Source organism: Lycium ferocissimum, chromosome 1, assembly GCF_029784015.1.
Source record: "Lycium ferocissimum isolate CSIRO_LF1 chromosome 1, AGI_CSIRO_Lferr_CH_V1, whole genome shotgun sequence".
NCBI classification, from domain to species: Eukaryota; Viridiplantae; Streptophyta; class Magnoliopsida; order Solanales; family Solanaceae; genus Lycium; species Lycium ferocissimum.
This window is the reverse complement of record NC_081342.1, coordinates 65,478,218-65,501,884: the sequence shown is the minus strand read 5'-3', so window position 1 is coordinate 65,501,884 and position 23,667 is coordinate 65,478,218. Positions and strand designations below refer to the sequence as shown.

The following is a 23,667-nucleotide window of genomic DNA, read 5'->3' as shown; positions in this document are numbered from 1 at the left end:
TAATTATAGAATGACTCGCAAAGTCAATGGAAGTAAAATAATAAGTTACAAGATTCGTGATTGAGAGGTCCTATACCAAGTATGAGCCCTGCTTAATTTCCCGTCTGTCGAGGAGAACGTTGAATCTATGCAGATTTTTATCACTAAGAGAAAAATGACTTAATTTTTATCATATGATGGGAAAGTATCTTTTTCTCTTTCCTAAATTACATGAGATGTGCCTTCAGTTACAGGGTGTTATATGCTATTCTAAGGTAGACTTGTATAGGGATACGATGAGTAGTAGGAGAAAGGGTTGGATAATACCAAGACTTATTTTGCAGTTGAATTAATGGTGATGTCTTTTGGATAGAGAAGGCATTAGCGATTGTCATACCTGAGGATTCGAGTATTCAAAAAACGTTCCTTAGCGCTCTATTTGTTATGTTCATTAATGACATATACGAATATCTTCTCATAGAAAGCATATGGAGTGGTTGAAAAAGATCAGCCGGATAATATTGATTAAACAACCGAGGTTAAAAGTGTGACGTTTAATTTTTACATCATGGCGTTATGAGCCTTGTGGTATCTAGTAAAAGGATGGCAGGAGTGGAGTGTAATACACACTAAGGCGCTATCCACCGTGTTATGTTACGCTTGTTTTATTTGAATATGAGGATCGATACGAGAGTCTTGACCTTATTGGGGATTAGTGCTAGTCTCTAAAGATAAGACTACTTGATAGTGGTAAAAAAAAATTAAAAAAAAATTTAAAAAAAAAAGCATTCTAATTAAAGAGTCCAATGTGTCTACAGCTATGGTGGTTGACTTAAGGAAATTTGTACTCAAAAAGATACAACGTCTATTATATTTATTACTTTTTAGATTCACAAATATGCCTGGGGGTATAAGAGAGTTAAAATTGACAAAGGTTATTTGGGGTACTTAAATGTTGTTCTTGTCTTTAAATCGTTAATATATTAACTATGAGTGTTAGTGACTCGAAATTTCCGCAGATGGTTGTCTCCGATAGAAAGTAAAAATAGATCAATGTAGACTTTGTAGCTGGTCTATACGTTCATTCAGAAAATCGTGATCATAGCTTGGGTGATATTGATTGACTTAGTGAGATTGTGTACCTGATTTAAGCTGAACTATTTTTATATATCATACTAGCTTATATGGCGTTATGTGTCAGAGATAGTGCAATGGCATGAGATGTCTGTATTGTCATGTGTGACAAGAATAACAGTGCATGGAACGTTTATGTAGGAGCGTGTGGATGTGTTCCAGCATCGCTATACGTGAAAGTGTTATGTAGGAGTGTCTGGATGTGTTCCAAACACCACTGTACATGTGAGTGATATGTAGAAGCATAAGGATGTGTTTCTACCATTGTTGTATGTGAGAGCATTATGTAGAAAGGTTTAGAGGTGTTTTAGCTCAAATTTGTAAGATTGGTGGATGTGTTTCACCATAGGATTGTGGTTGTGGCTCCATTGTGCCATCCTTAGGTGTCCGACCTTAACACTAGTCGGATGGATATTACATTGATACATTGGCAGTGGTTAATGATCATTGCTTTTGACCGAGTTCGTGTATGATAGTAGTTTGCTAACTCAGTATGCAAATCTTGTCGTTTTAGGTTTTATATGAATGCAAGTCTTACTCTATCTAGTTGGTTGAACACTCTAAATCCATCATAGTTGGTCTAGACTTTGATTAGCAAGCCTTGAAGGTCGTTCATTGAATGCGGGAACGATTTTGGATAGCATAGAGTAGACAAAAGTCTTATAATGATAAACAAGAAAATAATTTGGAGCTTAGGAAGGAGTAGTTTGAAAGTTTTCAATATGAAAATGAGTCAGAGATTGAAATAACCAACCAAAACATAGTTTTAGGTATATTGTTTCTTGTGGGATTTGATTGAATCAGGTTGGTGCATGTGAACTTGCTTTAGCATCTGATTGTCTGTTGTTCATATCTCATGCCTCACGTGTCCATGCTTAGATCATATGTTCGTAATGATAGCCATGATTAACCGAAAAGTGGAGCTAGATGAAAATTTGACTTCATGTTGCTTCAATATCTATTGTAAATAAAGTGCACACACATTGAGCGAGGAAGGTTGCTCAATTAGAAGTAGGGTGTGCACACAATCATGTTTTTTTAAGGCTTCATAAGGACATCGATATCGTCTCTAGTCCGGGTGGTTTGAAGAGCAATAAGACAATGCTATTTTATTAAGAAAAATAAGTGTGATAGGCCCTGATAAGGTTGGGTTGGACCAAAATACAAGCTTGAGCAGGTACAGGTTTATTTTCTCTTAGACAAGAAAAAAATCATGACTTAAATTTATAGTGAGTGACTGCTTTTAGTGGTTTCTTTTACCGTTAGTGGTGTTATGTGAGATATTGAAAGAAGGATAAGTTGTGGGTGCAAGCGTATTACGATAAGATTATGGGCAATAGGTTGTGGTGGCAGCTAAGAGACTTGCTATGCTACAAGAGGTACATGTTATATTATACGAATACATTCCGAGAGTGCATTTATGATTTGATCCATGTTATTGAGACTGAAATAGTGCTGGTAAATGAGAATTGCGTCTTTTTGTAGGAAGTTGTTATTCTGTATTTGAACACATGACTTTGTTAATTATGGATAAAGAAGTATTTTGCGGTCAAAGTATTATAGTAGGACTATCTACAGGAAAAGATCACTTGAGAGTATGAGTGGGACATGCGTACTGAGTATTCATATCCTGACAATTCCGAAAAGTTCTTGAACACGTTCGAGGACGAACGTTATTTTAAGTGGGATAGAATGTAACAACCCCAATTTTAATGAGGGGTTAATTTGTAATTTACCAAAAGAGGAAAAAAAAGGGTGGGGGAGGGGGGGGGGTTGAAGCCCAAATTTGAAAGGAAAGAAAAGAACGATCTAAAAAGACAAAGAAAGCCAACGTTCTTAAGTCATAACAGAAGCATAAAACGCAGAGAAAGAAAAGAAAAGGGAGGGAGAAAAAGAGAGGAAAAGAAAAGAGAAAAATAGGGATTTTCAACCCTAATCATCAAGGTAATGCCTCTAATCTTTTATTTAAGTTTATTACATAATTATGGGTGAATCTTTACGGTGAAAACATGGGGATATTTTGAGGAATTGAGAAAGTTTAGCCCTAGAGCTCTTCAACCTAAATCATTGATTTGAAGGGGCAAATAGTGTCGGATTTTAGACTTCTATATATCGTTGGAATACTCTCGTTAAGGCCTTTCCGAAAACATAAGTCTTGTCGGGTTTTGAACACATTGACCAGAGGGTGTTTTCGACCTTTAAAATTTGACTTTAACCGTTTAAGCCTCCAAAAATATAGAAGTGGTTTACCCTAAGGGTTTTGACCATTCTAAATCCATTTTTGTGTAGTTTGAGGCAATCCGGAGACTCGAGAACGCAGTTTTGATTTATTGGGAAGTGTGCTTGAATTGTGAATTTGAGGTAAGTGAGACTTTAAGCTTTGGGTACTTGCTTTTCAAAACCCGTTTTAAAAATATGTTTTGTCTGCCTGGTCCACGTGTTGGGATGAGCGTGTGCTTGCGAATCGGTGGAAATCCTCGAGGCCAGCATATACTTTATTTTCAAATACTCTAAAACTCTCTTTATAAATTGTTTCGTGATGTGATACGGTATGGAGAGATGAGATCATGGCATCAGTGTATGCTTCCTTGGCATTGTGTATGCTTAGCTTGATTTTAGGGCATTGTGTATGCTCCTTTAGCATTGTGTATGCTTCTTGATTTTATTGAGGCATTGTGTATGCTTCTCGAGCATTGTGTATTTCTTGATATAGTTGACACATTGTGTATGTTGTTGTGGATTCGTGGTGTTGATAAATTCTTTAACAAAGCTATTATGACAGGTCCTTAGTGTAAATTGTGTTGAGATATATCCTATTCTTGATAAACCATTGTTGGACCTTGTCGGATATTATATTACGATATAATCCTTGTGCATAATATTTTTGTGCTTGTTGTGGGTTTGTATTTTCTAACACTTGTTCCAGGGGTATTTAGAGTGGCGGGTCGAGGATCTTACTAGGTTATATTTACATATAGCTCACTCCACAGCGATGTCTATGGCTGATAAGTTGGTGACAGACGAAGCTAGAGAGCTCAGAGTTTGCTAAGAGTTAATCTATTGGTTGGTGCGAGCCCCGCTTTGTTCGTGAGGCTACCAAAAGTGTCTTTATCATTTATTTATTAATGCTTTTTTTTTTCTTTTGGGATTTACAAACCCCAGTCTTTTGTAATTCTCTTAGATGCTCCATGGTCTAGTGTGGGATTTGAGCAAAGAGTATTTGGTTAATATTTTGAGGCACTAATTATCCGTAATTAATTATTATATTATTTGAGTGCTTATTTAATTTGGTTAATCTTTGGAAAATTATGGTTAAGATATGAAAATATGGTTCGCCCGGTCGATGTCATAAAATTCCAATCATATAGGTGGTATTTTGGGACGTGACAATTATTCTTACTATTACTTCAATATTTTCTTCCATTATCCTTAGATAATTTAAATATAACTCAAATTAGCATTTTAAAAGCCCAAAATTTTAAAATTCAGCTATTTCCGTATTTTCCTTTTTTAGCTAGCTTAGAAAAGCTACTGAGGTTCATGAGAACTAAACACATTCTAGACTAAAGAAAAGGAATACCAACAATAGCCATGCATCAAAAGTTCATGAAACTAAATCACAAAAGACAACGGTGAATTGATTACATGTAGGGTGACGATCGCATTCGGATTTTTCTCGACAGCATAAACTCTCAGCTTGCGGCCGGTTTCTTCAGCAGCCTGTCATCGACACGGTAAATAAAAAACATAAGATGATATATTGGCATAGGTCAAATGCATTTCCTCCATTTTCTTCCTTGTTTTGACATTCTCTACAGGAAGATATTTAAACCTGCAGTGAAGCTCTGACAAGAGGTCCACGTCCAGCTCCAACAACCATCAAAACCTGCAACAAGCATTTCAAGAAGTCGCATTAGCATCTGAGGATGCAACTAAAAGTAAACTCAAGACAACATCTCAAGCTGATTAAATGAGAATAAGTTAACATCAAAAGCAAGAAAGATAATTCTCAAGTGAAAACCCTTACAGAAGTGATTGTAGATGCCTTTTCATCTGGAACCCTGTCCACTAAAGCTTTCGCAACCGCTTTTTGATACTGCCAGAATAGGAATCAACAGTGATCAGGGAATACAATTATACTAGTAAAGCAATATAGTTGAGGCACAATACTAATTAAACCATTGACTCTTCCTCATCGTGTAGGGAAAGGAAATTGTGAATAATTAAAAGATTAGGTAAAGGAATTCAGTGAAAGAGAGAAAAATAAGGTATATCATGTGTGTTTATTCAAGTATGTATTTGAGAAGGATGATAAAAATATGAAAAGTAATGCAATCAGGCAGATATAGTTTTCAACTATATGATGAATCAGGCAACATTTAATACCAAACCCGGAAAATAGCCTACTGCTTTATTGTTCAGATAGGAAAAATTTGTTGTACTCTTTGGCTTTTACAGGTTAAGGATGCAAGATAGAGAAAGGGCAACCATCACTCAGTGTCTTCAAAACGCAAAAGAATGAATTATTAGGATAGCCAATTTAAATAAACCTTTGCTTTAGTAGGATTATAAGGTACAGTTTAGAAGGATGTTGCTCATTATCAGATCAATTCATAGTTTCTAACTCCAAGTTGAGCAAGCATCTGAATTGCAGTCTGCATTTGGATAAATTTAAGAGATTCCTCAAACAGCTTCACAAGAAAATATTTGAGGAAAAGCTAAGAGAACAAGCACAATGAAAGAGTCAGCTCTCGTGCTATTCAGTAGGTGATATTTAAAACCAAAGTGCTGACACCATGTTGTCCACATCTGTACACCTCCTTAATGGGGCAGCCTCTTGTTTCTCCCAAAAGGAACAATAGATGATTACAGATTAAATTGTAATGGACATTTTTCTTTTCAACAGAAAGGAGCACACAGCAAGCATATTACAATTCCAGAAGTATCCCAGTTTTTTAATTTTTTTAATAAAATCCACATTGCTTAGTACTTCAGAACATTCTAAACTATAGCAACTACAAACAAGCCCCTGACTAAGTTTAGTTTGAGTTTTACTGCTATAATTGACAATCAGCTAGCACGTACCTGTATGTACTTGGTCGTGTCTTTCTCAAATGTTTCATAAGTTTGGGCCTCCAAATTGTCCATGAGAGGCTGAAGGAAAGAAATCAATAAAACGAAAATTCAACTACCATATACTTGTAGAAGAAAATTATGAAGATAGAAAATAAAACACGCACCTGTAAGGGAGACTGCAAGTAATCTCTATAACCAAGCTGAATAAGAAAAAAGTGGGAGTGTCATTGAGACTTAATAGAAATGAACCACCAGGTTGACAACACCCCCCAACGCACAGGAGATACACTACCTCAAAACGTTCTTGATCAGGAAGTGGATCCATCTTCTGGTACAAATAAGCAATGTAGTCCAGGTACGACCTTAGCGGATGTCGCTGCATGCCTGAACAATGTTAATACAAACTAAAGCAAGCTTGCCAACAATAAGACTGGACATAAAGGAATAGATAACCTAATGCTTGCATTCCAGTAGGCGCATGCTCTGGTGATCGAGAAAGTGGCTGTGGTCGTCGTCTCGTCGATTGTTTTATATGGATAGCAAGGGGTTCACGAAGGATACAAATTTCGTAAGGCCACACAGACGCAAATAGGACAAGATTAAAGAATTTTGCCTGATGGGGGAATGGAGGAAGACTGCATGGTTTGAAATAGATAGGGACGAAATATTTTACGGTGAGATACTATTATATAGAGTTAAGAGAAGGAGACGAGAGCAGTGGAGAAAAATTGTGTGGCACCAAAGCACCGAAGATTAATGGCAAGTAATTAGAGGAGATGGAGGTGAATGTGTGAATTAGTGTTTCACATACATGGAATATGTAGAGGATACAGGTCATCTTTTGTTGCACTTTAGCCAGGCTAGACAATCAAAATGGTGGTTTTATGGACAACTAACATATCATGCGTATTACCGGTTACAATGGAAATAGAAACCGCTAACTAGAACATACCAAAAGATCGGGGAGAAACTAAGGCAGCTTAAAATATATTATTGTGACTTTCTGGTTATCAAAATAAATCTCAGATCCAGTTCAATGTCATACCCTCAACACCTTCACTTTGATTATTACTATGAGAATTTGACCCTGAAGTTCCCGTGGGGAGATTCTGCATTTGTTGTCCAGAAATCACTATCTGCAGGAGACATTTGCAAGAGAAAGTTCGTGGTAAGATCCCAAAAACGATGAACATCACATGATTTATCCAACAAGACAATTAGTTCGTAGAAGAGTCAAATGCAGACAATAATTCCACAGATAACTCAGCATGTGTTAATGGAGAACTCCATAAAATAGAGATGAGGACGAGAATGTGCTACCTGAATTGAGTTGTTAAAAAACCCCGTCACTAGATTTTGGTGCCGTTTTGACAGACAAGGGTAGCCACGGGCGTTGGTAAGAAAACTCTGGCAAATCAGCACAGTAACATTTTCTTACTTAGAACAAAAGGAGTATCAAGCACTCAGGGGAAAAAAGGGGCAACCCCTAGCATTTCTTACATTGGAGTTAATTATAGCAGCTCTAACAGGCTCCCCAAACCACCGCGCAAGTGAATTCATAGAGGGTAATGAGGATCTACACAGCAAGTAAACCGCATGTAAGTATTCTGACATAACCACGACAAAGAATTCTCCTCAAAGTTTATCACCTAGAATCCATTAAATTTAAAATAACTGCACTTCAAAAATTTACATACGTACAGAACATCAAGTGCAACTGAGAGCTGACTGTGGTGTTCACCGAGAGTACGGAATGAGTTCCACATTTCCCATGAATCTCTATGTTCTTCACCCTGCTTGGTATAAAGAAATCCATCATCAAACTAAAGTACTAGTTTTGAACTTACCTATTAAATTTAATCATTGTGTCATAGCTCAGGTAACATAAATGAAAATTTTAAAAAGAGAAGCTTTCGGGAGTTTAATCAGGTCCAATAATTAATAACTAGACTTAAAACTAAATGCAGCCAATACAAAGTGATAGGCACTCCATTCACTTCTACTAGGACAGCCCCATGGTCAATGACTCAGCCAGAAGGATCCAAGTGTAGCACAGAAAATGCCACCAAATTGATCATTTTTATCAAGTAAAAATTTAATAACAATAGGCCAAAAATACCTGTGAAAAAGAAGTATACAAAAGAAACAAATCTTACAAAAAGATATAATTTTCTACAAATGACACCCAATCTTCTATACCAACAGGAATCTCATGGTTGCACCAAAAAGAAATAAGGATCATTCTCAATTCCATCAAATTCTCTCCATATGGTCCACCAAAATTGACCATTAAACTTTTGATGAATGTTATAACATTTGACATTGGCACCGAGTATTCAATAATGACCAGTCTGACAGCAACGGGAAAATAAAGTTATAGATCTTCACTAAACAGTCATGCAGCAATTACTCACCATAGAGTTAGGACTTCTATCTCCATCATCATCATCATCAGATTTCTCCAATGGAATTCTTAGCCATAACTTCAAACCACATAAAATCAGAGTGAGAATATGAAACAGAAAATAAATAATGCAGGAACGAGATTTTAATGTGAACAAAAACAGAGGAAAAATAACCAAACCAAAACATAGACAAGATTAACACCTGCATATTGCTTAGATTCTGTAAAATTTGATTCACACATCTAGCATAGTTAGCACAGGTCACTCCCTTGGGAGCAGGAAGAAGACAGGCCTGCAGGAACAGAAAATGTGTAAGCAATGAACAATAATGTTGCTTAATTCAAGAAAATAAAGGTTGCACACACACTAGCGAGGGCCAAAAAAGAAGTAACTGCATTTACACAACAGTGTTATCAAAAGCGAAAAGCGCAAAAAAGCTCTAAGGTCCGTTGGGGCTTTAAGAGCAAATAAAGAGTGGGCTTTTTGAAAAAAAGGCGCAAGTGGAGAATATATACAAAGATATATGTTTAGTCCCAAGACTAATAATTATAAGCATGCATAACAAATATATGGACAAAGATATTGAAAAAATCTAAAATAAAAGTACAATATCAATTGTTTAGTGTCGCTTCTTCAGGATATTCTCATTGGCAAGGAAAAGTAAGTCTTAAAGCCTTTATGACTACAGTAAAGAGCACATTAAGCGAGGAGAAGCGCTCAACACGTATTGAGCCTTGCTTCAGGGCTTAAGCGCGCCTTTGATAACACTGTTACACAATCAATGCCCTCCCCATTTTTCCGCATTCTTTGATGGAGGCAAACATGGAGAGGTATGCAAAAGGTGCCAACCCAACAAAAGCATCCACAGCTAGTACTCTTTTTTCATATACCATAAAAGAGGCGTTCGGATCAACTTGCATGCCTCAACTGTTCCAGAAGATACCTACACATACCATTTAATTCTATCCACCAAGGTTGGGTAGTATTTAGACACTAGCCTTACGTGGTCTTTATTCTAGCTTCATCCACAGTTAGGCCACACCCATCGATAGGCCTTGACAAATACTCCCTCCGTTCACTTTTACTTGTCCACTATGAACTTTGCACACCCCTTAAGAAATAATAAATGAAGTGCATAATTTACCATAATACCCATATTAATTGGCGCATAGTTTTAATGAACTTGAACAATGATTTAAAATGAGTAATTAATACTATGGGTAAAACAGGAAAAAAGAAATTGTCTTCTCTTAATATGCTAAAAGTGACAAGTAAAAGTGAAAATCTATTTTTAGTATAGAGGACAAGTAAAAGTGAACAGAGGGAGTAAACAATAATGCAAGAATTCAAGTTATCTCTAGCAGTTGTCTGCCCGAGGAGTTGTTGGCCTTCACAAATGAACAAATAATGCTAGAATTTGAGTTATCTTTAGCAGGCGTCTGCCCAAGGAAAATCCAGTGGCTAATTAAAGCAAATGTATAGACAATGAGTTTAAGGGTATAACGGCGGTGTCCAGACCAGCGTGCACACACCTTGACTACTCTACCAGCTACCTACTACTTCCCACCAGCACGAGGACCGAGTAACTCTGTCCAACAAGGCTTAAGCAGATAAGAAGAAATCATCTAGTGTGTTTTGTCTCGGCTAGGATTTAACCCCCGGTCTCCAAGTGCAACCTCTCTCTCTCTCTCTCTCTCTCTCTCTCTCTCTCTCTCTCTAATGTGTGTATATATATATATATATATATCCAAAGTGTTAAAATCTTCTTTTAATTTCACTGGTTATAAACATGCTCGCTTTCAGCCTAACTAGTCTCAGCGACATTCTTTTTTTTTTTTTTTTGGATGAAGTGGTATTAATCAAAGGCATCAAGAAGATGCAAGAATTACAAGATATAGCATTTGAGCTTACAAAAAAAGACTGGCTGGCTGTACAACAACTATCTAAGCCAAAACTAATGAGCTAGTAAAATCCAAAAGTTGTTCTGCCTTACCTACAGGGACCAATTTGGTCCAACTAAACAAATTGGCAATACACCTTGCTTTCAAAAGACTAAACAAATTAGTCTCAATGACATTCTTTCATATCACATAGAGGAAAAGAGCAAGTAATAGACAGAGAAGAAGTAAGAGAAACAGTAGCATGGGGTTCTTGCTTGTTGTCCTCCGTCTTCTTAATCTATGACTCAAAGTCAAAGCCTAAGATCAGATTTAACAAAATCCGACATAAATCGCATACCATCTTCACACCATTGGTATATTGTCATGTCAAATCAACATGGTGCTTTTGGTCAAACTTTTAACAACATTTAAGGCAGCTAAGAAGAGTCTGATGGAGAGAAACAAATCATAGCAGCACATTTCTTACATCCTTAAAGACATTTTGCTGTAGAAAGGGAAAGCTGTTATTAGAAGTTTATCCGATATTCTTGTTCATGTCGATACACTTTTATGTGAATGAAACACACTTTTGTATGTTGGATAAGTACAAAGGACTTGTATTGAATTGGGGATAAAGTGGGTGTCAACCATGTATACTGTAGGAAGAAAAGACAGAGCCACAGATGCATATATAAACACTAAACTGCAAGAAACTATAAAAATCTGGAGATAATAAACATAATGAGAACGGAAAATGTTCGCAGATCACTTTCCATTCATGTGGCACAACATAGAATGTTGCAAAAGTCTCACCTGCAGTGAAAGGTGAGAAGCCCAAGCTATTTCTTGTTTTAAAGTAATCTCAGAATCCCTCCGAAGAATCTCATCTTCAGAATCCAAGTCAAGCCATGAGCTAATTTTACCTAGATCACATGTGCCAGGAAATAATAAAATTGAGATGAATGTGAAGAATGATCCACTAATAAATCAATCACTATTTTAGACCTTCATGAATAGATTTGAATAAGGACTATCTGGGTGACAACTAACAAACAATTTGTTTTACAATGATAGGTCAACCGTGGATATTACAATGTAAATCCTCTCAACAACAAACAATATTAGCATCATAAAACAAAAATTGGATTCTTTCACCTATCTGCTCAGGATCCATGTAATGATCCAATTTGACTATGATCTCCCCAATTAGATAAAAAGCACCAAGTCTGCATCTAATTTACTGAGGAGAAGACCCAAAGAGAATAAACTTGTTCCCTTTTTTTTTTTTTTTTTTTTTGCAGTGCAATGAAAGAAACAATGAAAAATGTGTCAATACTTCACATGAAAGACAAACAGTAAACGTGTAAATTAGACATTAAGAGACTAACAAGGGGAATCCTATTAAGGGTTTCAAACCGATAGGGAGGATTGGGAAGACACTCGCCGTGCAAAATAATATACAACACTCAGTTCAACAAATATAAATTAAATCTAAGAATGAACAGAAAGAAGCTTTACCAACTACATGACTACTCCATTGGGAAGGGCTTAGCACCAAGTCCGACCCAGCAAATGGAAGCACCCCAGATCCACCATTGCTACTCACCAGTAAGCTAGGCCTATAAGCAGGATCCATCTGCATCAAAAATCAAGGATTAAGCAAAGCTATATTGCTTAAAATGAAATTTAAGAACGCTATTTCCATTTCATAGACTATGGCTTCCCTAACTATAGCAGTCCAAGCCTTATATACCGCTTTACCACTCAACATCACTTTAGTATAAGACACTTTAACGAGTGACATATTTTATTTTATTTTTGATGACATGGGAACCCGCAGCCGCTACCCTTCGGGCGCACAGGGTAAACCCAGCTCCTGTGCAATAGCTCGCAAACCACACAGGAGAGGTAACCCGCACTAGGCAAGCCCCGTGCGACGAGCTCGACTCAGAAGGCAAATCCCCTGCTGTCGTAGGCAGGGGGTTTTGAACCTGAGACCTCCATTATGAAAGCCCCATGCTCAACCAACTGAGCCACCCTTGCGGGTACTTTAACGAGGGACATATACTCACAAAAACACGCCATCTTTCACTAAATTCTCTAAATTTCAGCCTCATTCACGATGTTTGTGCTACAATCTTTGTCTTTGCTAGGCCTTACTATCTCCAAACCATCTATCTATCACCACTTGCACGGGAATCTGAAAGTTCCAATTAATTACTCAATTTTATTTCCAGATGGCTGTCAGCAATTATTCTATTTTTTCAGCCCTCTCTTCAAAAGTTATCCCATCTTTTCCCACCCTCTTTGTGTCTTCATCAATGATATTTCAAAAGACGGTATTTTCTCAATTGCTTCCTGATAAATGATTCATAGGAAAAGATTGTTCGAGCTTCCTCTACCAGAATTCATCAATGAGCTCAATATTACCAAAACTAGATAATCAGACAAGTCTGGTCTTTCCATTCTTAATCTTAATCAATTGGAATAGAAACAAGTTAATCGGCCTTTAAACCATGACGCAATTTGGCAAATGATCATAAGTATAAAACCATTAGTTTGCAAAGGATACTAATAAATTGCAAGTGATTATAATAATATTGAAAAATATGAGTTGTCATTTCAAAGAATCTAGAACAATTCTCTTGCTAAAAGGTCAAAAGGCATCCATGATGACATCAACTACTACTCTTATATTCATGAATCACGATGCTATGGAAGCATCCTTTCACTTCGAATATCTTTCAAATTATGATTATAGCCTTATAGTAACAGAGGTTATAAAAATACAAAATCCATTTTTGAAACAGGTATCACTCTGGTCTATAATACAACATGTTACCTGTTTCAAAAAAAAAAAAAACTAATGGGGATCATTTGGTTTGCAATATAAAGGAGAATTATTATGACACCAAATAATGGAGAAAATATTGTCTAGTTGAGAGTGAATAGTATTATTGTGAAATGATGCTATTGAGAAGTCTGTCAATGAGAATGCTAGTTTGCCTTGTGTTGGGACTTTGTTCATTGATTATGTATGAGATGATCGTTAGGATATTAATTTAGACAATTATCACTTACAAAACCATAAAAAAATACCATTAAGAAAATAATGGGGAGGCAGGTAGATATGGGACTATGAAGGCCAAAGAGGAGGTGAGGTAAGAGGGATTGAGTCAGGGAAGGGTACGACGCAGCAGTAAAATAGATTATTTTACACTTTTAGCCATGGGATTCCATTGCCAACCCACGAGACCCCTTCACTGAAGAAAAAAGTCCAATTCGACTAAATAATCTAGATGATACCCCATGATCCAAATTTGCAACAAAATAGACACTAATAATGTCCACTTTATCCCCCCCAAACCTGCCCAATACCAAGAACCAGATGATCCCTTAAATCAAGTCAAAACCTTACAGTTGCCAAAATGTTTTATGCATGCAAAGAACATGGATTTACCCATGTTTCTCATGACCTCAATATCCCAGTTAACTAAACAAGAGAATAAAACTTTGTACGACGTCCCAACATATATCTCTCCTTATTCCAAATCCATTTATTGGCAACAAAGAAGCGAGAAAGCCTAATGAAGAATTTTAAAACCTAATGAAGAATTTACTTTAGGGGAAAGGAAGATTAAGTGTATAAGCATCATCCTGTGTTATGGAACAAGGTGGCAATACTTTGTTCAATTGAGACCTAGGTATCTGCTAGATAGCTTCGATAAAACATTGTTAGATAAGTACAACAACAACTAAAAAGCCTCGATCCCAAGCAAGTTGAGATCGACTATATGGATCTTCATTGACCATTTAGCACCATCTAAGCTCATATATCCTTAGGTAGGTTAACATGAAAATATGTGCCAGTGTGTCTGTGTGTTTTTTAAGAAGGTAAATAATAATGTGCCAGTATGTTTGTGGAAGAGCATAATTGTTGCAAAATACAGGTATGCCATGAATTAGTGTAGAAGGAGACGGGACTTTGTCGATACTACTAAGAAGAGAAGACACATGTTCCCATACATAACAATATGGTTCCTAGAGCAGCTGGGAAGGTTTATCTATTCACCTGGTCAATTGCAACAGGGACTATAATATATAGCTGAAAATTATAAAAAACGGATAAGCTATGCCAGCTGGTATTTATGTCAATTACCAGAAGATGTGAATCATCTGTTGCTACACAACCACATAGCAAGTCAAACAATGGATAATGTCGAATGTTTTTGGCATACAAAGGTCGATATTAGCTACTAATTTCTCCTGTCTAACCCAAAAATTTATTTTTATTAAACCCCACCCCTTCCAAAACCCATGTCGAGAAGTCAATAGTGGTTATTTTCTGCTTTGCTGGACTAGATGACTTGAATTACCAAGCCAAAAAATGGAGTTAGACTATTCCTCAAATTATTCTTACAAAAGCTGATAGGACCTTTGCCATTAGCTTAGTAAATTGCAACTGTTAAGTTCTTCCATTTCTCAAAATCACATGTCTAGCCAATCATTATTCAGTTTGAAAACAAAAGTCCTAATCATTGAAAAGGAAATATCAACAGCCCAAGCGAAAGTGACAAAGATCACAGTTCACCCAAAAAAGGGGCTAGATAACACCATTCATGTTACTGTCGGTGACATACTGACCATTCACACATAGCAAAATGGGCAATCCAGGCCCGTATGTGACTGGCTAATTGGTCACCATTAATCACATTTGCAAATTAAATCAAGGCTTAATACATCAGCCCCTTAAAGTTGACAGCAAAGTTCATTTAGACACTCAAACTATGGCTTGTTCCAATTGAGCACCTGAACACATGATAAAGTGTCCTATTACTTTCAGTTCAAATTTTTTTTAAAATTTTGCGCATGTTCTCAAACGTCTATTAGATAGTTAATTTATCCACATAAAATATGTCAATCTCCTTTAATAATACACATCATCCTCAATTAGAAAATGTCCGTGGTTTTACGGTTTATCGAGGCGAATGCGTATAATTAAAGGAGGTGACATATTTTAAGTGGTTAACGTATCTACGTAATGGGCATTTGAGTCCACGCACAAAAAAATTCAAAATTTGAATTGAAAGTCTAACAGGAACACTTTATCATGTGTTCAGGTGCTCACTTGGAACATGTCGTAGTTTTAGCGTCTAATTGAAATTTGTTGGCAGCTTTAACAACAACAACAACATACCCAAAGGAAATCTCACAGAGTGGGGTCTGGGGAGGGTAGAGCGTACGTGGACCTTATTTATACCTTAGAAGGTAGAGAGGTTGTTTCTAGTAGACACTCAGCACAAGGACAAGCAACTCAAAGCAATGGCAAAATACTAAAAACAAAGCATGATAAAATTGTTCCAAAAGAGGGGTGGGTCGTAACCACCACATATTAATATGATAAAATCGATGGACAAGAAACTACAAGAATAATACTACGACTACTAATACGAAAGGGTAACTAGGACAATGCTCAACTACCTACTAAGGAGTTGCAAATGTATTAAGCCTTAAATCAATTGTATCATCAATATCCAAGTACAGTTAAAAAAAAAGTTTATAGTGCCAATTGCTTTTGATTAGGGATTACTAACCAATGGTGCGACAACAAAGTGGAAACCACCGTGAATGCTGACAGAGAGGAGTTGAGTATAATCAACTCAATGTTTTGGGAAATGATTATAGTTAATAATAAGGGTAAATTAGGAACTAAATGATAAATTCTGTCTTGGTTTGCTAAACTGGACAAGTAAAAATAGACATGCATTTTTAGTATAGTGGACAAGTAAAGTGACGGGGAGTAATTGATTAAGCTAAACAAAAATTAAAGAAAAATAAATGGGCTAATGAATTCTTCGTAAATGTGTTTTTCATTGATGATCAAAATAAACGAACAGAGACTTCTATTACAGTGAAATGAAACGTATGTTGAGGGTTTAGGATTACGGTTTACTAACCAATGGTGCGACAACGAAGTCGAATCCACAGTGAATGCAGACAGAGAGAAGTTGATTGGTCATCATTAATTACACAGTGCTTAAAAGCACTTTTTTATCTTACCCAAACACTAGAAAAGTACTTAAAAGCTATTTTGTCTTAAAAGCACCTAAAATAAGCCACTCCAAACAGGCTCTCTAAGTCAAAAAAGGAAAAACAAATGGGTTGAAAAGAATTCATGGTAAATGTGTGTTTCTTTTATGGATCAAAATAAAAGAACATAGACTATTACACTGAAATGAAAAACTATGTTTAGGGTTTGGGGTTTAGGATTACGGGCTTACTAACCAATGGTATGACAATGAAGTCGAAGCCCCGTGAATTCTTCCATTCCTCAAAATCAGGTCAAGCAAGTTCAAATATTTAAATTTAAACGGGAAATGTAATGACAACAGCCTGAGCGATAGTGACCAATAATTGAGCTAGATAACACCATTCATGTCACAGTCCAAGGCTAATTGGTCAACATTAATCACAATTTCAAATAAAATCAATAATATCGAACAATATCCAATTACAGTTTAAAAAAAAAAAAAAGTTAATGTTTACTGTCTGCCAAATGGGCAATCCAAGCCCGTGTAATGACTGGTTAATTGGTCACCATTAATCATAATTTGCAAATTAAATCAATTGTATCTAACAGTATCCAAATACAGTTAAATATAAAAGTTAATACTCCCAGTTGCTTTAGGGTTACTAACCAATGGCGCGACGACGAAGTCGAAACCACCGTGAATATTGAGGGAGAGAAGTTGAGGGATATCATCATTGAACTCCGTTTCAACACCACAGTATTTGGAGTCATTTTTCTCATCTCCTTGCCTTTCTCCAAGCGTCATTTTGGAGGAGGAGCTAAGAGAGAGAGAGAGAGTGTGTTAACGTACTGAAACGGAGGGTGTGGTTTTAGTGAGGGTTTTAGTGAGTATATGGGGAGGAAGGTGGCTAGGGTTTTGAATTTACTTCGGGTCGGATCATCAACAACCAAGATTGACTAACCCGGGATGAGATGGAAGCAAATCTATTCGGGGTAGTAAATTATTTGTGTATAGAATTACGGTATTTGGTTTGTAATTTAGAAATCTACATAACTAAAATATATAAGTGATGAAATTTATGTATTATTTTATGTAGAATAGGAGATTTAACAAATGCTTAAAATGCTTAATTTGTTTGAAGGTTGATCAGTTTGGGTAGTCAAGCCTTTTTTTCTTTACGATTTTCTTCAATCTTTTCGTATATTATAAATTATTGATTATTGATTTATAGTCTTTTTATTTAGTTTTCAAATATGTAAATTTTATTATAAAATACTTAAAGAATTTATGTTTAAAATTAAGTTAAAGAAAAAGCTGTCTGACTCACCAAACTGGTCAAAGTTCAAACAAATTGGGACGAATGGAGTACATGAATAATTAAACCCTTCGTAACTAACCGTTACATAAAATAATAAATAGATTCCTCTTAACTGATCCCTACATGATCAATACCTGCAAAACTTTAACCAACTACCAAATGATCCCTTAGGTATGGTTAGGTTCACACACAATTTATATAGGGATTATATTGATCGATCGTAATAATGGTATTACAAAATTCTTGAATTTTTAAGTGCTAGTATTTTGTTTGATTGGTAGAATTAAAATTGAGATATGAAGAGTGTTGACACCCAATTTTGTCCCGCCTTTCCTCCGAAATACCTATTTACGCTTCTAATATTTTTTTTTTTAGTAACTTTTTATATTTTACTATATTATCGACTCTTATTAATACACGTTTCGTTGCCATTACTGCTACTATTATTATTGTTATTATTATTATTATTATTATTATTATTACCAGTATTATTATAATTCACGCTTTTTATCACTTCAGCATTTTTACCATCTTATGCGCAGGCATGGCATTTCTGCTCGCACAATTAAATAATAGCTTTATTTAATGTTGAATTTTAAATATTTCGCACGACCATGTCGTATAACCTTATTACCTGAGCACTAATAATTACATATTTTCATATTGAGTAATATTAAGTCCGTAATTAAGTCCTAATCCGGGAAACCAGCCCACATTTTAATTCACTACTCAGCCTAATTTTATTCATCAGCCCCATTTTAATACCCAGCCCATGTTTTCATCTACCCAACCAGCCCAACATTTTAAACAACTAGCCCACTAACCATTTTGACCCGACCCGCCCTATTCAACAAATGACCACTTAGGGTTTCTATTATTTTCCTTCGTGCGCGCTTATACCTTTTAGCTCCCTCTCCTTTCCTTGTCTCTCTCTCTCCTCGGCCAAAAATGGCGACTCCCGCAGACCTCTTTCGTTCCCACAGACCGTGCATGGTCGTTTTAGGAAAAGGAATTTAATGCCCCGTCTGGGTTCAACCATGAGAAGAGGTTAAGTTTTGTTTGCTTCTCCCTCCTCTTATGTCTGTCCTGAATCATTTTAATTGATTTTTGTTCGTTTGTGAAATTGAAACCTTTTTCTTGTTAATTCTTTTTCATTTTCGGGTACAAGGATTTTAATTGTATTTGTCCACTTCTTTCTTTTTCTGACCGAGGATTGGAAATCCTAACGTTTGTTGACCAAAATCCCGCCTAAATTTCAATTTTAAAACCCAGCAAAACCCTAGTTGATTCCTATAAATAGTCTCTTCTTGAGTCCTTGAAGGGGAAAGGGGGAGCGGTCTGGAAATTTCCCTAAAAAATTAAACAATTTCTCGAGTCGTTAAAAAACCCCCTAAGCAAATTTTAATTTTTATCAGTCTTGTTATTTCTGGTCATTAAGTTAAAAGTTTGAATCATCTTTGTTTTCCCTTGACCTTTGGGATTATCTTAAATCTGAGCGCATACGGGTTTGGGAAGTCATAGTGTTCGAGGTTGAATCGGAGACTCCGCACCCTGTTCGCTGCACCCGAAGAAGGTAATTCTCCATTCATTCTTTTTATTCTTTTTGTTGCATTCGTTGGTTGCCTTGTGTCATTTTGGTTTATTATTCCGAGGCTCGAGCATGTTGGTTTAGTTAAGCTATTTTAGTTCGATAGACAAGTCTGTCTCTGTGTTAGTCTGTTCGTGTGTTTAAGCATGTTCATGTAGGATAATTCAGTTTAGTTTAGTTAAATATATAAGCAACTCTCTTATACTTAGTTTAATAATAGTCAGCAGCTCAATAAGCGTTTATGTGTTCATACCTATTTGCGGTCTCGGGTGGTTAATTTCAATTTAGCTTAGCTTGGCAATATTATGCATATTCCCTTTTAGTCAGTTACTTTCATCATGGTAGTTAAAAATGTTTAGTATTCATGTTTTAATGTGGTTCAGCTTCAAATTAAATGATTAGCGATCACTGTCTTTCATGTCTTAACTTCGATTCAACATTTTAATTTTATTAGTATGCTTGGGTCCGTATGTGGTGCATGTGAATATATCGAATGCTCATGCCCCTGTATAAATGGTGAAGCTGCTGCATCTAATTAGTATGTGGGAATGGGAATGCCAAATACGCATGTCCATTTGATTACCTATTTGATAATATGTCAAGATGTTTAGATATTCCTTCTGGTTAGGCATGTAACTGTGCCTTGTGCTTGCATTGATATGATTGTTTTGGTGCGGAATATATGAGATGCCCATGAATTTCCTTTCCTCTTTTTCTGCATTTTTGAATCTGCTTGTGTGGCTTGGCCCTTCCCTACCTGACTTTATGTGGTATAGTATACTTCAAAGTATATACGGTATATAAACCTTAGTGCGCACCCGTGCATACAAATTAAATACTGATGTATACCCGGTATACGATGCACTACGAATATTACGTCTTTATTTTGCATCTGTCCGAGCTTTACGCACGTCTATGTATGACAAACATTATACAGTTGATTCTGCCTACGTTCGAGTGTCGCCTGTCTTGCTGTGTCTTAAGTGTATTTCGTGGTCAATTTGGGGAAGTTCAATACCACTGTTTACAGCTGCTATTGTCTAGCATGTTTTGTAGTTAACGTTGCTGAAAACTACCTTGACTGCACTTATGTAGTTTTTCTGCAGATATCAGCTGCCATTCTTTGGCGGTGTATCTTTTAATATGTTATAAATGCGCAATCTTTATTAAAGCGATGAGGTTGTATACCTATGTATACATGAAGTATACTTCAAATATACATAGAATATACATGCTCGAGTCTAAATTTATATATTTGACTTTTCGTTGATTAGATACTAATCCGTTTCCTTATCTCTTTTTTATGCATGACTATCGCATACGGATCGAAGGACTCGTTCTTCTCCCGCGTCGGAGTTGGTGCAAGCCAGCAACATAATCTCCCTCAAGTCATCCTGTCCCGTGATCCCATGCGACGAAATTGGAAAACATAAATTACAGGCTAATGCCCGACAGGACGAAGCAGATTCGACATGGTGAGCCCGTTTAATATAATTTGCTCTTTTATTTCCTTTTATGCATTTGATTTGTATTTGTGCAACTAACACTTTACCTTGTTTATTTCCTAGTTAGAATGAACCTTAGCAAACTCAGTGGGGTTTAGTTTTAGTGATGGGTAGTTAATTTAAGGAAAACTAATAATTATTTCCATAAGTTTCATTTTCTTCTTTTTATATTAAATTATTTATAGTATCTATAATATTTACTTTTAGAATAATTGATTTTCAATAGCGTAAATTCACATTTTTGAGATAAGAAATCATATTTTATTCTTATTATCTTGGGAATTTTAAAATGCCACTAACACGCAAATAGGAACTAGAGAATATTTTGTAAACATTTTTAAGGTTTATCCAAATTATGCGTGTTTCAGCCGAATACGACTAATAGAATTAGAAGAAGAAAACCAATTACCTTTTTGCATTTATTTAATAAGTCTAGATTTTTATATTACTATAACGTAATTTTATTTGAATTTTAAACCCTAAGCTTTCTCTTAAAGGTTTTATTTATATACAAGCCCTTGCATTTTGCAAACTATAGTTTAAATAGCATTATTATTCAAAACTTTAGCAATATTTATAAGTTTTATTTTAAGTGGCGTTTGCAATTCCCTTTATGCAAGATTAATATATTTGGTACAAGTTTTTTTTTATTCTAAATAACATTTTAAAGTCCTAGCAATATTTATGAAATGTTGTATTTTTCCTTAAAATCTTAATAACTCTTATAAGTCCTATTAGCCTTTAAGGTTCTTTGCATACATTACTATTCTCAAATTTTATTTTAGCTAATATTATTTTCCTTTAAACTTTAACTATGCTTGTAAGCTATTTTCTTAAAATTTAAGCATTATATTTAATCTTAAATTAATTAACCTAAGTTTAGTAGGTAATAGTATTAGTTAACGGATCACAGAAGGGATCTTTCACTTACTTTAGGATAATTAGAACCCTTACCTAGAATTGAACTTAAGCGGACCATTAACGGAGGTACACTTAGCGTTACCTTAGTTAATAGTGGAATAACACTAGTGGCAAAATCAGTAGGTGGCGACTCCTTTAAAATAAACGAAAATAGGAATGTCCGTATGTTTGTCTGGTTTGCTTAGGTTAAAATAGGGTATATGAAATGAAATTCAAAAAAACATAGTATTTGGCTTGAAGTTGGGTAGATTTTTGTTTTCAGTTTTAACATTGGAATATTTCAATCGTGAATGATGATGAGCTTAAATATTATTCCTCCGTCCCAACATTGTGAGGGCATTTGACTTTGTACGGAATTTAAGACTAAATGGATGACTTTTAAAACTTGTGTTCTGTAAATAAATCATAGATATTTGTGTAGCTATAAATCATCACATTAAGGGTAAAATGGATAGTTTAAAGTTACAAAGTTATTAAGTATAGAAAGATGTCATTTTTTTTTAATTGTAAAAAGAAAAAAATGTTGCGTAAATAGTGGCCAGGGATTGAAGTTCTCTTAGACGTTTGGATGGGGCAAACCCCCCGGGGAAAACAAAAATTCTTTTTGCCATCAAACGGCCAACTTATTTTTTTAGGCATTTTAAGTACAAATAGCTTTAATTTTTAAATTTTAAAAAAAATGAAAACATTTTAAGTTGTTTTGAACATAAGCTAAAAAACGGGGCTTTAAATCATTTTTTACTGGTTATATCTAGGTGATTATATTTGGGATTTCACTTATTTTGATTGTTTTTGGTGTATGAATACTCAATTGGGGGACTGGACGAAATATATATTATATATAAATAAATGAAAAAGGAAAAAAGTAAATGGAAAAAATTCCAAGCTAACGTTGGTTCCGTTATTAGAAAATTATCGCAAAAAAGGTTCACAATTGCGCTATTTGTATTCAATGGAGGGCGCAAGTTGACATGTTATTATTTTGAACTTTATTTATCAAAAACGAGATATTTAAATGGAGAAACTAGAAATGGTTCGGATCATTTTTTATTAAAAATCAAAATCAACAACAACATCCCAAATTTAATTCCTTGAGTCGGGAGGGTTAAATGTGGGGACCTTACCTGAGGGGGGGCTTTCCCAAAACCCGGGCCCGAAAACGAAAACAAGGGGGGAAAAGTCGGGTCCGACAGCCCAAAACAAACTCGAAAATGAAAAAACAAGGGGATAAGTCATGATAAAACCCGGAGAGACAAAACCCATACATAAAAGCGGGAAAAATAGGGCAAAAAAAAAAGAGCAAAACTACGCCTCAGTGCGAGAAAAACGGACACCTACTGCCTTCTCCCAAAGGCCCTCACCCTCCATCTAAGGTCTTCCGGGAATCAAAGGGGTTAAGTCCGCCCTTTCCCTCTCCCCATATTTTTTTGGCCTTTTACCCCTCCCAAAAGCCCAAAGCCCCCTCTCCACCCCCTTTGGGGGGCTATGCCTTTCCTTTCCCGCCCCAAATCCAACCTCGCTTCCCGATTTGTCCTCCCCGGGTTCACTCCCCTTTTCCCCTGTCCTCTTCCCCTCATTTCTCCCTTTTGCCCCCTCCCCCAAAATTTCTTTCCCGACTTTCAACCTGGGTTCTTGGGCGGTCAAAAATGCCCGCAAAGTCGGTCTAACCCCCCTTTTTAGAACTTTTCCCAATTTTTGGGGGATTTTTTGTCACAAAGCCTTTCAAGCGAGATTACCTCCTTCCCAAAACGATGTGTGACATCTCTAAATCCCCCCTTTTTGTAAAATAGACCCAAAATACTTGAAACTTCCTTTCTTTTGAATGAACT

General features: G+C 35.9%; 1 protein-coding gene across 1 annotated transcript in view; it reads right to left on the bottom strand.

Moving 5' to 3' along the window:
• The window catches only part of LOC132057558 (protein arginine N-methyltransferase 1.5), a 29,931-nt gene extending 12,546 nt beyond the window's left edge, over positions 1–17,385 (bottom strand). Inside the window, exons 1-15 of the mRNA XM_059450196.1 lie at positions 17,173–17,385; positions 11,993–12,110; positions 11,288–11,397; positions 8,797–8,886; positions 8,604–8,672; positions 7,891–7,982; positions 7,690–7,765; positions 7,510–7,596; positions 7,235–7,325; positions 6,482–6,573; positions 6,354–6,389; positions 6,199–6,267; positions 5,141–5,209; positions 4,946–4,999; positions 4,759–4,833 (exon numbers count right to left, since the gene is read on the bottom strand). Coding sequence (XP_059306179.1) covers positions 4,759–4,833; positions 4,946–4,999; positions 5,141–5,209; positions 6,199–6,267; positions 6,354–6,389; positions 6,482–6,573; positions 7,235–7,325; positions 7,510–7,596; positions 7,690–7,765; positions 7,891–7,982; positions 8,604–8,672; positions 8,797–8,886; positions 11,288–11,397; positions 11,993–12,110; positions 17,173–17,310 — 1,266 coding nt within the window. The 5' untranslated portion in view covers positions 17,311–17,385. The remainder of the gene's footprint in view (positions 1–4,758; positions 4,834–4,945; positions 5,000–5,140; positions 5,210–6,198; positions 6,268–6,353; positions 6,390–6,481; positions 6,574–7,234; positions 7,326–7,509; positions 7,597–7,689; positions 7,766–7,890; positions 7,983–8,603; positions 8,673–8,796; positions 8,887–11,287; positions 11,398–11,992; positions 12,111–17,172) is intronic.
• Positions 17,386–23,667: the final 6,282 nt, after the last annotated feature.